This window comes from Microchirus variegatus (genome assembly GCF_963457635.1).
Source record: "Microchirus variegatus genome assembly, chromosome: 17".
NCBI lineage: Eukaryota > Metazoa > Chordata > Actinopteri > Pleuronectiformes > Soleidae > Microchirus > Microchirus variegatus.
The window spans coordinates 7,160,317-7,173,383 of NC_139818.1; the positions used below are offsets into that span (position 1 = coordinate 7,160,317).

At 39.4% G+C, this 13,067-nt stretch overlaps 1 protein-coding gene across 1 annotated transcript; it reads left to right on the top strand.

The window, feature by feature from the left end:
- Positions 1-2,170: 2,170 nt before the first annotated feature.
- irf3 (interferon regulatory factor 3) lies at positions 2,171-11,392 on the top strand (the record flags this gene model as incomplete). Its single annotated transcript, XM_083904043.1, has 11 exons — positions 2,171-2,218; positions 4,114-4,281; positions 5,057-5,228; positions 7,344-7,417; positions 7,499-7,559; positions 7,663-7,719; positions 7,837-8,082; positions 8,787-8,877; positions 9,766-10,055; positions 10,823-10,941; positions 11,279-11,392. Exons 2-11 carry the CDS (start codon positions 4,117-4,119, stop codon positions 11,390-11,392), a joined length of 1,389 nt encoding a protein of 462 aa, XP_083760169.1. The 5' UTR covers positions 2,171-2,218; positions 4,114-4,116.
- Between the last annotated feature and the right edge of the window lie 1,675 nt (positions 11,393-13,067).

Genomic DNA, 13,067 nt, shown 5'->3' on the forward strand with positions numbered 1-13,067 from the left:
AAGGTTTTGAGATGTGCTTGAATAATGGATAAACACCGTGGAAATTCTTAAAAATCACATTTATATTTATTTGACAACAAACTCACTTGCTCTGTGATATCTAAAAACAGTTACAATGCTCAGTGTAAATGAGTACACCCCCTTTGAAAAGTACCATTTTAAACAATATCAATGAAAACCAACAATTTTCAAAATGTTTAATATATACAAGTTTATATATATATATAAAAATTTCTACATCAATCTTTTTCCATTCTTCAAGAATGATCTCTTTTAGAGAATGGATGCTGGATGGAGAGTGATCCTCAACTTGTCTCGTCAGAATTCCCCATAGGTGTTCAATTGGGTTCAGATCAGGAGACATACTTGGCCACTGAATCACCCCGTTCTTCTTTAGAAATCCAACAGTGGCCTTAGATGTGTGTTTAGGATCATTGTCATGTTGGAAAAGTGCACGGCGACCAAGGGCACGGAGTGATGGGAGCATCTTTTCTTTCAGTATAGAGCAATACATCTGTGAATTCATGATGCCATCAATGAAACGCAGCTCCTGACACCGGCAGCACTCATGCAACCCCACTTAAGGACACTGCCATCACTGTAGGCACCATGCATTTTACTTTGTATTCCTCACCGTTGAGACGCCATACAGTTTTTGAAGGCGTCAGTTCCAAAAACATTTATCTTGGTCTCATCCCTCCAAAGTATAGAGTCCCAGTAGTCTTCATCTTTGTCAGCATGGGACCTGGCAAACTCTAGAGGGGCTTTTTTTGTGCCTGGGCTTTAGGAGAGGCTTCTGTCTGGGACGGCACACATGCATGCCATTCCTCAGCCGTGTACACCGTATTGTGTCACGGGAAATAGTCACCCCAGTTTGGCTTTCTACTTCCTCGGGTAACGGCAGTGAACCTGCATGCCGATTTTCTTCGACCCTTCTCATAAGAAGACGCTCCTGTTGAGGTCTTAACTTCCGTGGGCGACCTGGGCGTCTCTGTGAGATGGTTGCAGTTCCATCGTTTTAAAGTTTTTGTACCACTTTTGCTACAGTATTCTGACTTTGCTTATCTTCTTGTATCCTTCACCTTTCCTCAGGTCTTGAGACATTTCTCTTCCATGTAGAGCCATTGCTAACAACATGAAATGGGAAGGGCTTTTTATCTACACCCTTTTATAGTCAACTGTCTGCTGCACACATGTGTAATGAATAATTAGACTTACCTGTGGTTGATTATTGTTAAGTTAGACATTTGTAGTCCAACATTTAGCCTTGCTCCAGAGACTTTCAGTGGGGTGTACTCATTTTTGCATCACCCTAATTTGAGTAAAACTGCACATTGTGTTCTCTCAGTTACATTATTGACCTTTCATGGTATAAGTGAAACAGATATTATAGAAATCTTAGTCTTGTCAACATTTTGGAAATTGTTTTATTGGATATATTGTTTAAAATTGTACTTTTCAAAGGAGGTGTACCCATTTACGCTGAGCACTGTATATCTTCTCATCCTTCTGCTGTGACAGAACACACATTTGGTTGCTTACAGCTCAGCAACCCAGAAAAGGATCAATAATTCCCACGTCCTTCAATTTACAAATGTAAATGAACAAACTAACATTGAGCACAAATACTGAAATGTTAGGCCTGTATGCTGACTGCTTAACACTGAATACAATATAATATGTTTAAGGCCTTTATTATTTAATTTAATTTAATTTAGTTTAAAATAAATTAAATTAATTAAGCTCAATGGCTTTGTTTTATTCCTTATAAGTTTTTCTTTAAATGTATCATACGCATGTGACGGCAATTTAAACTTACAAAACTTAAGAATTAACACATTATACACAGAGCTGCAGTACCATCAGCGGCCACACGCTGTGGATCGCTGGTGCATAAATTCGGTATTGAACTGGTTTTGATTCAGGTTATGGGTCAGGTTCTGATTACACTGTCCTGTGAGTGTGTCTTCTGTCTAAAACATTGACCTTGTCAGGACCAGTAGTCCTCATGGGGACTAAAACCGTGTGTGTGTGGGTGTGTGTTTGTGTGATGTCACACAGAGAAAACGAAACTGATGAATCGGAGTTTCCCGAGAACAGATGAAGAGAGTCCAGTGAAGCTCCAGTTGTTATTCACACTTTAGTCTCGCGGCGGCCGTCATCTGTGCGAACGTCTTCATCATCATCTTCATCACCATCTTCATCATCATCATCACAGGTGAGCATGTCACTCTTGTTGCTGTCGTTAGTGTTTAAGTGTTAAATCTCACTGGAGAGAAAGTCGCATCTCTCTCTTCTCTGTGTCTATAGCACACTTATTTCACATTATAACCTAGAGAGGGGAATCTGTATCGATGCTGGTCAAAATCACTGAATCGTAAATTTGACAGATAAAAGTCCTTTATATCGCATACTTGACTATGCACAGACTGTAGAAATGTAAAGAGACATAAATCAGAACGATATCGTTATCAGTAGATACTCGAGTTTGTGATATTGGTATCAGTATTGGACACACAAAAATGATATGGGAACATCGCTGTTATATAAGTGTGACAACTCTTGTGTCCAGCTCACCTACTAAATTCCCAGGGGGCCCTTCCTTCCAACCAGTGTTCATCACTATTATGTTATAAATAATCTGACACCAACGAAAAATGTATGACCTCAAAATAATTGTTTTTTTTTCAAAACGAATGAAATAACATGGAAAAACCTTGTAATTAAAAAGTATGTGAAACTAAAAATGTAGAGAACAATAAAATACTGTAAATAGCTTAGTCAAAAAAAGAAAAAAAACATTACACTGTAAAGAACCCACATTATAAAACAATATAAATATAAAGAACAATAAAATACTGTAAATAACTGAAAAAAACATATACAAACTGAGTAAAAACGATATGCATTACACTGTAAATAATCCTCTTCATTTTCCTACTTGCAGAACGATAACTTCACAGAGATTAAAGTGAGGTGGGGCCCCTTTAGGGAGGTTTCCTACCGAGATGTCATTGCAAATCGCCTATTTTTGTTTAAGGAGGACGGGGATGCGGCTGGTCACTGCACATTTCAGTAAAAACAGCCCACAGGCTCCGAGTGTCGGGGGCCCCATATCAGCTCAGGGCCCCAAGCAGTTGCCTGACCTGCCTGTTCACAAACTGTGCCTCTGAGCACAAAAGGGGGCGTCTCCATCTTTTTTCCATTCATTTCAGGATCTTGTGATCTATAACAAGCTTTTTTCCACCATTGTAGAATATTCTCTGAAAATATATCCATTTTTTTGTACTTACATCAAAAAAGTAAAATATGCTCATATCCATCCGTCCGTCTCTTTTAACTCTTAGTGCTCACATGGCACGGAGCTGTGCCGCAGGTGCACCCATGGTAAATTTTTGTGGGAATGTTACACAACTCCTTATATGGACATCCTGTGGGTGTGTGTTTATAGGTCACATATTCAGGCTTTAAAAAATGATTTCAAAGTTATGGTTCATTTTATATCACAGTTTTAGTAGTGATATAAAGTAGCAATAATTATTTTCCTCACACGCACATGTTTTTGAGCGTCAAACATGTGGATTCACCCGGTTCCTCTTTCTCGCTTCACTCCAAAAATGGTGAATTATTAGATTTTCTCAGCTGCACCAGAGAAGCCTGTACTCTGCAGATTTCATGATATACAGGGGCTACTTTTTGTGTGCAATAATTCAGTAGGAGTGGAATGAAAAGAATGAAGATCTTTATTTCATTATTTTTTGTGCCTGTTTCGATTCTGTTTTTCAAGTTATGAAACATATTATGTTATATGTATTAAATGAGCCTGAACAATGAATCGAAATGTATTAAAATTGGCTTGAGATGAAATATTGTCCTGACAGACGCATCAAGACAAAAATAAAGTAGATAGGTAGATAGGCAAGGCAACAACGATCCTGTACTCAAGGTGTAAACAAAACCTACTGCCTTAAATATGCAATTTCAAAGGAAATATACAAGGCTGTTAACAAGTGGGAAATATAACTCGTTCAGCCCTACTAGTAAATCACATTATATTATAATGTGTGAAGTAGATGAAGTGAGCCTCAGTGACAGTTGTGCTTGGTCCTGCAGGAAATGGCTCATTCTAAACCTCTGCTCATCCCGTGGCTGCGAGCGCAGATCGACAGCAGTGAGTATCCTGGCGTCCAGTGGACCAACCTGGAGCACAGCGAGTTCTCCGTCCCATGGAAGCATGCGTTACGACAGGACTCGTCCAGCACGGACATTCTCATCTTTAAGGTAATGCTCCTGAGCATATCAACCAAAGAAAAAAAAAAACGATTTAAGTATTTAACAAAAGGCTCGCGATAACAGCTTTAGATATAAACATTCTTAAGAATATGTAAGCTGTTAGTTTTCTCTCTCTCTTTCTAATTTTATTGCGATTCTGACCATGGGCGGGCCTTGGGAAGCTGCCTGCTGATTGGCTTTTGGAGCGACAGCTCAATGGGCTTGGAGTCACTGTCTGTCTGGAATTTATAATTGTAAATAATCTAACGTTTGTCAGATTATAAACGTTGGATTATTTACAATTATTTTGTCGGATGTAGACGGGGAATACTTGGGGAACAGACGGACAGTGACTCCAAGCCGGTGACGACTTCTGGTTCATTTGAGCTGTTGCTCCAAAAATCAGGAACCAATCAGCAGGCGGCTTCCTAAGGCCCGCCCACAAACAAAAAACCATGATGCAAAGAACAAATCAGGGAGCACATAGAACAAGTGAGGGAGTGCAAATAACTTTTCAAAGAATAAAATACAATATTTTTGATTGATTAAATCGATATTTATTTGCTTCTTAAAAAGTGTTGATTTATATTGACACAATCTCATTCCATAAAAAACGAACTAAAAAAAGGAAGCAGTAGACCATGTCATCAGGAGATGTTGTCTCCAGTGGCAGCCATGTTTTCAGTGAGGCTTCCAGGCTGCTTCATGGTAACAGAACCCAGTGAGGTTCATCATATATTCAACCTCTGTGTGTTCCTCTCACCTCCTGTCGTCCTTTCTGAAGGCCTGGGCCGAGGTGAGCGGTAACGGCCGTGCTCAGGGAGAACCCTCTGTCTGGAAGAGGAACTTCCGCAGCGCCCTCCGAGCCAAAGGCTTTAAAATGTTGGAGGACAACAAGAACGAAACTGCACACCCACATAAGGTGTTTCGGTGGCCGGAAAAGTCAGCGTCAGGAGGTGAGGATTTTTGTTCTTTTTTTTCCCCTGTCGCACTGTACTAAAGACAAGCTGCTAACAAAAGAACATGATCACTGCATGGCACACAGCATTACACATCCACTGTGTCGTGTGTTAGAGAATTACTATTAAAAATGTAATATAACATTATTTTTTAATTTGAAATCCCTTTACCTGCCCAACATCGTTTTGACACAAAGTCGTCACACTTTGCACACGTGCGGCACAAAATCAGGTAGTGACAGGCGTTACTTTACAGAGCTGCCATCATTCTACAGCAGAAGTCTCAAACTGTCTTGAAAGCCTGAGTAAAAATTTGAGTTTTAAAGGTTATTATTATTATTATTATGATTATTATTACGATGACCAACTAATGAGCACACCACAGTGGCTTAGTGGTCTGTATGTGATGGTAAAACAACAGATGGGTGTCTTAAAGCAACACAACAGCAACAACAAAAAAATAATGATTTTCTTAATTCTGTTTTTTAAAGAATCTGAATAAAACATATACATCATACACACACACAAAAAGAAACTGTTTATATGTCTGTTTATATGATACAAATCTATCTATGATTATTTTCTCTGGAGATCAAATTGGATTTATACATATACACTATCAGGGTTTTAGGTTTATTACCTCCCTATCTATCTAGGTTCCTACATTCTTCTTAAAAAATGTTAGAAATTGTGGTCTTCACATCCAGGTTTTATTTTTCTTAAATGTGCCAAAAGTCTGTACTTAAGAGGGGGAAAAAAGGCATTCCACTTTACTGCTCCATCTGCTTGGAATTGTTTTCAAAAACACTGAATCTTAGAGAGCTACTTTCAAATGAACTCTGAATAACTGGAGATATTTTAACACTCTGCCCTGTTATTAACACATTTGTGTAAATACTTCATGAATATTATTTTCTTTTATTTCACCCCATTTTCATGGAAAACTGCAGAGTGAAGAGAAACTGTGTTTTCGTGTGCAGCATGTATGCTACAGCCTTCCAAAGGCTAAACATATTCATTTTGGTCCCAATCATACTACAGTGAAGTGCCTCACACTGTGGCTGCAGCACTTTCAGATGCATTTGTGCGTTTTGATGAGTGTGTTCTGACTGACACCTGCATAGACAGTGTGGAAAGAAAAACATGACTCCGGCAATTCTAAATCTCCTGGATTTAAAGTCAGAAAAAGGCAGAAGAAGAGAAGTTAGTTTGAAGCTTTGAAATAAGAAAAAATATGAAGCGTGGACGTGTGAAAATAAGAACAGCATGCAAAACCATACATCATAAATCTTTGAATTTCAACAAAAGTAAAATCAACATTGTTCATTTGTTATGGGACAATTCACAACGTTATTTATTCAAAGGGTGTTTTCTATGAATGAATGAATGAAGTCATCCTGGCCGTTATTATTAGTGTTTGTTTATGTGCACTGTGTGCACTGCGTCCTCTGAAAATCAGAGGGGCCCCAATCACGAAAACATTTTAACATATTAAAATATTATTATAATATAATTAATGCAATTGATAGTGTTACAGTTCGATCAATAATAGTCAAGTACAGGCGACTCCTAGGTGATGGGAGGGGGGGGCCCAACTCAAAACACAGGTTAGGGCCCCATAAATGCTTGGGCCGGCACTGACACTCAAATTCCCTTGAATCGGAAACTAAAAGAACTAGAAACTTTTATAAAGTGATTGTTATATGATTATTATTACTCATCATTCACAAGCAGATGTACAAATCATTCACATTCATGAGTGACAATAAACTTATTTCATCTCACATTTTTTGAAATGTGAATCAACAAAGTAAAAAAATCAACATTTCATCACATAATTTGTACTTATATAAACATATATATATATATTTATTTATTTACATACACACACATATACAAACCTATCCAACAAACTGTACATAATACATTAGAAAATATAATTATGACATAGAAGGAAACAAAGGTGAAAAAGATCCACGTCCAGTTCATGCACTGAAGCAGGCTGACCACCCATCACAGTATAGTATAATCAAATGTCTTCTTCTATGTACTGTGTGAAAATCATGTCTTTACACCTCAATTTAAATCGTTTTTTTCCAATTGTTTGCACAGCTAACTCTGCAGCAGGATCTCAGGAGAAAGAGGAACCCGCCCAGTCTGAGGATTGTGGTTTTCCTATACAAGAAGTAAGTGACTGTGACTCTGTAGGAACATGCACATGCTACATATATGATGAACTCATTCACACGTGTGTCTGTGTGTTTTAGAGCCAGCTTCTCTCATGCTTTGATGAAGATCTCTTCAACCCTGACGTTCCTTTATTTGTAGGTAAGTCATTTCAGCTTTCCTTTCTCTGTGCATGATCTGTATGTATTTCAAAGGAAAATGATTTGTTAGTAACGGTGTCTCTGAATAAAACATTTTCCATCAGAATCCAGTGATATTCTCCAGCAGTGCCTGAAGGGACTGAACATTGGCCATGAAACAGGTAGATTCATCAGCTGTGCTCATCATTTCCTACTCACTGCTGCAGTGTTTGCAGAAAGCAAAAAAGAAACCCAGGTACTTTCCTCCAAACTGTTTTTCATTCCCAACTTTTCTACAGAAGACACCACAGGCTTTGAGCCTGTTCCTGAGCAACAGCAGCTGCAGAGTCACACTGTGATTGGTGGACACACGTTGCTGGGGCAACAGCAGTATCCAGTCACATTGGAGGGTGCAGTCAGTGGAAGTGGGTTGCCTGAGCAACCAGCTTGTCCAGTGGAAGGAGCTGTGGGAGGGGCCTGTGGCGGGCAGCTGGCGGAGCAGTTCCTACATACCATGAGCAAGACCAAGGATGGAGATCATTTCAGTGAGTTGACAGAGGAAGATTCAACAAATAGAAAATGAATGTTTCAGAAAGACATGTAAAATGACATTCACTTAGAATGTCCATATAAAAAAAGCATGTGGTCCTCAGTCAGAAAATGTATTCCTGTTGCAAATCCTTGAGATTTGTCATTTTAACAAGACAGTCTTTGAAAGAATAGAGGTCGACATACGTCACCTGCAGCCAGGCTCTCACTGGACAATATAAGCTGTCAATCACACTGGTGTCCAATCATATTCTTATTTCCTGGTTGGCCTCAGGAGGAGTCTGATCTCATTTAATTTTTGAGTTGACGGTGTCACAGTGGTAGAGCTCGCGTCCTTCATATGGACGGTTGTGGGTTTGATTCCCAGCTCCTCTAGTCTACATGCCGATGTGTCCTCTGGGAAAGACACTTAACCCCATGTTGCTCCTGATGGCTGTGCTGCACTGTGTGAATGAGTGTGAATGGGTGAAAACTGTAGTGTGAAGAAGCTTTGAGCAAAAAATACTATATCAGTACAGGTCGTTTACATTTTATGACATGATGATGTAATGATTTACAGTATCGAGTTGCCCCCTGCTGGCGAAGTGCCCATTTCTTAGGCTTCACTTTGAAAACTCAAAGACTACCTCCATTTTAATATACAGTAAAATCAATGGACACATTATGATCTCGCACACGTCTCTTCTGTCTGATTTCATAGAGACTCAGTTCAGGATCACAGTTTACTACAGAGGACAGAAGGTGATGGAGCAGGTGGTTGAGAATGAAGCTGGTTTCCGACTGGTCTACAGGTAACATCAAAATAAAACAACTCTTTATATGCTGTATGGGACCATATATGATTATTTATTAGGGATGTGAATCTTTGGGTGGGTCACGATTCGATTCGGTTCCGATTCTTCATCGATTCAACCGATTCAATTCATACTATTCTCGATTCAAAAATTGATACAATGCATAGTGTGTTAAGGCAAGTTATGGCATCAAAACAATACAGTTCATATAAGATAATGTGATAATGTGATCACATAAAGGCAAACTTAAGACACAAGTTAACATTTATTAATTCAAAACAAATAAAAACGTACTTACAAAAAAATAACTTGCGTAAATAAAAGCTTAGACTAGCTGCCTTTTTCTCCCAGAAGTTACAAATATAAACTGTACACAAATAACACAAACTGGTGTATTGTGTGGTTTTTCAAAATAGAAATAATATATATATATATTTTTCAAAAATCTATTTTTTAAGTTTATGAATCGATTCAGAATCGTGGATGATTAGAATCGCCATTCCTATGTGAATCGATTTTTTCCCCCACCCCTAATTTTTATTCCATAGACGTTAATTCCGGCATAATTCTTGAGGAAAGAGCTCTCAAGTCTCACACATTCAGACATTTTAGTTTGTCTGTGGTTTCCATGGTGGCCCCATCAGTGTTTGCTCCCTATAAGCCCATGTCCTCTTAGCACCCTTTCTGGGCTACCTGAGTACTAAGTGAAGTGGACAAATTATGCAGGTCCCATATGGTTTTAGTAATTTGGGCACCACGGTTAACCACATACAAACCTGCGTATCGTCAGCCCAGATATAACTCTTACGGGGCCACATGGACACACTGGATGGGATGATCTGCTCTTCAATTAATTAAACAATCATTATATGTTTTTCACATTAGCCCTGATGTCAAGGGGACGGCTCTGGACCGCGAATCTGGCCTGACCTTGGTCTTTCTGCCAAGTACTGGAACCATGTTGGACCAGACTCAAACTAAACTGACCCAACGCATCCTGGACAACTTGGGCGATGGGTTGGACGTCGGCGTGTCGGGGCACTTGGTCTACGGCCAGCGAAGAGGTGAAGTCAAAGCCTTCTGGAGCTTCTCCAAGTTTGACCAAAGCAAACAACCTCAAGAGATTCCCAAACTGCAGCCGCAGCCTCTTTACATGTTCAAGAACTTTATAGGAGGTGGGTTACAGCAAATGTTTGTCTTCTGTTAATGCGGCTGTGAATAATGCTGCGTTCCATTTGAAGTAGGAGCTTTGAAACTCCACGTCCATGAGGCGCTCCATACACAGACATTTCCAACTCCATTTCCAACTTATCTTCAACCTCACATACCCTGAGTTACGCTTCCAAGATGGCTGTCCCCACACAAACACGGATACTTTTACCATTCATATCACTTCTGTCGTATTAGCAAATTAGTAAATCAGTCTGTCCGTAGACATGTTACTACACTGAACACTTAAGTATGACTACTTCCTGTCGAAACAATTTAAGGCAGGTTCAGGGATTTAGATTAAAATAATGTTTACGTTCATAGTAGTTCATTTTATAAAATGAATTCATATTTTGACATGTTGTATGAGTAGTTATTCTTATAAAATAGGCATTATTTCTAATATCTTTCAATTTAGTTCACGTTTATGCCAACTTTGTATTATTCTGATCATTTTTTAATGTTATATTTATTGTTAGTAGTCATTCCACTGTTATTAGCAATAACATGATTTAGTCATACATACATACATGTGCAGGACAAATCAGGTAATGACAGTTATTGACTGGTATGTCTAACAATGGCTAACAATGGCTATCCTGGCGTTCGTCTTTTTTCCCCCCAGTTTCTCTCTGGAACTGTGAGCTGACATCGCTCCCAGCCCTGACCTCCACACAGCATAAATGTATATGTATGTAAGTTATACAGTGAGTGTTTTATCTGATCCCTGCAGGAATACTGGCTTTCATTAATGGGGGCAAGTGCCCTCCCTGCTCCCTGTTCCTCTGCCTTGGGGAGAAGTGGCCTGATCCAGACAGCAGGCCTTGGGGGAAGAAACTCATCACAGTGGAGGTGAGAGAACCTGTAAATTATGAGACCACTCAGACACTGTGTGATCTCAGTACTCAGAACTCCGTTTTCCTTACAAATACCTCTGTTAAATGCTATGAGCGATCAAACCCTCTGAAGTCAGCTGCACTTTTGTCTCAGTATTGATTAATAGCTGTGATGGAACAAAGGGCTGAACAGCTGTAGTGTGTAGTGTTTTCTCCAGAGCAGAACACCTGCTGAAACATGAAAACCTCACCTGAGAAGAAACTTCTCTCTCACTTCTTTGATTTTATGGTTTGTGTCAGGCTTAAATGCCACAACTTCTTCAACATTTCATTTCATTTCATCTACAACTCAGGTGGTGTTGACGTCGATGGAGTTGCTGAAGACTATTGCTGTGGGAAACGGCGCCTCCTCCCTGCAGTCTGTGGAGCTGCAGATTTCACTGGAGGAGATGATGGAGACATGTTGACATACTCAGTGTCTCCTGAAGAAAGTCATTGTTTATCTTTTGTGTGTATCACAAATTTCTTTCATGATAATAAATATGATTATCAATGCAATAAAACCAGGAACAGTTACTTTATCATGACCATATCTAAAAAAAAACATAAGAAGAAATAAGTGAATGAACTCATTAGATTTATGATGCATTTCATGTGCCAGACTTCAGATGGGCCATGGCTTCTTGTGTGGTCGACGTCCAGGACTGGTTGCTTTGAGCACCTACTGTACGTCTGTAGTTTCAGTTGCCATGGTGATATGTCCAGGTTGAAAGAGAGCCATGTCTGTGACACATAAAACCCCCGACTTTCAAATCAACAAACCTTGCTAAACCAACAAATGTGGTTTTGAAGTACAGGAATGACAATGGCATTCTCACGAAGCAGCATTTATGTTAGTGAAGTTGGTGTTTGTAGTTAGGGTTTTCGGTTTTTGTTACATCACTTCCTGTTTTATTTTGGTGATGGGTTTCCACTGTTTGTGCTCACTGTCTCTGTCTTCACTGTGTCCCCATTGATTAGTAATCACTTGCACCTGGTGTTCATTACCACTGCCCATTTAAAAGGTCCCTTCTTCTGCTGTTAGCTGTCAGTGTAACTCATGTTTGTTCAGAGAAGCGCGGCTCCTTGAGCCATGTGCCTGTATCTTGTCATACCTTTGTTTATGGGTTTCTTGCAGCAAGGCTGTAGTTTTCATTTCCTGTCCTTTGGTGGAGTTTTTTGAGCATGTTTCGCTCCCTCCCTGAGATTTTGTTTGTACCTTTGGTTGCCATTTTCGTATCGCTTACTGAAGCAAATAAACTTTTTGAAACATGCTCCAAGTCTCGTGTATTTGAGTCCAAGACCTTGATCCGGTCGTAACAGGCATGTTTTTGATTTAGTGTCGCCTGATAATCATAGCAACCTGAACATAAGTCTAGTCTGTACCAAAGTAAGTCAGTACTCACTGCACTGTGTGTCCTTCCTGTTCCAAAAACACTAGACGCACTAAACATGGCTGCCAAAGGACTGCAGAATAACACTTCAACTCGGTGATGGAGGCAGCAGTGGATCAACAACCCACTGTGTGCTGTGATGTTAAAGCTCTATGGACCTTGGTGCAGGGAGAGTGAGTGATTTACAAAAGGACACAAGCGTCATCTTCTAGTCAGAAAAAGTTGGCTAATGGTGAAATAAACTGTAAAAGATCAACATCGTTTTGTTCATGCGGCAGTGTTTCACTGACAGTGAGCCTGTGGGGAGTTCAGCCAGTACACTGTGACTGTCAATACTGTATACGACAATAAATAAAGAAATAAGGGAATTTGCAAATGTTGTTGATGTTTCTTTACAAGAGGAAAACTATATGTATTTAAGGATGCAATTGTTTTCATGGACTTTAGTAATAGTCTAAATGTGTGTAGGACTTTTGTGAATATCAACGAGCAAATACAGGATGAGTCTGGTTTACTTGCTTTTATTGTGTTAACAGAGTGAAACAGAGGCATTGATTCTATCATCTCTGAGTCTCTTCTACAGCTAGAGCTATATTTTGGTCAACTTTTCAAAGATGTAGCACATATGGATGATTTGTTAGGAATCAGGACCATTGACTCCAGTTGAATTTCCCTCAATGAAAAATAACACCCAGAACATTCAGTTAAG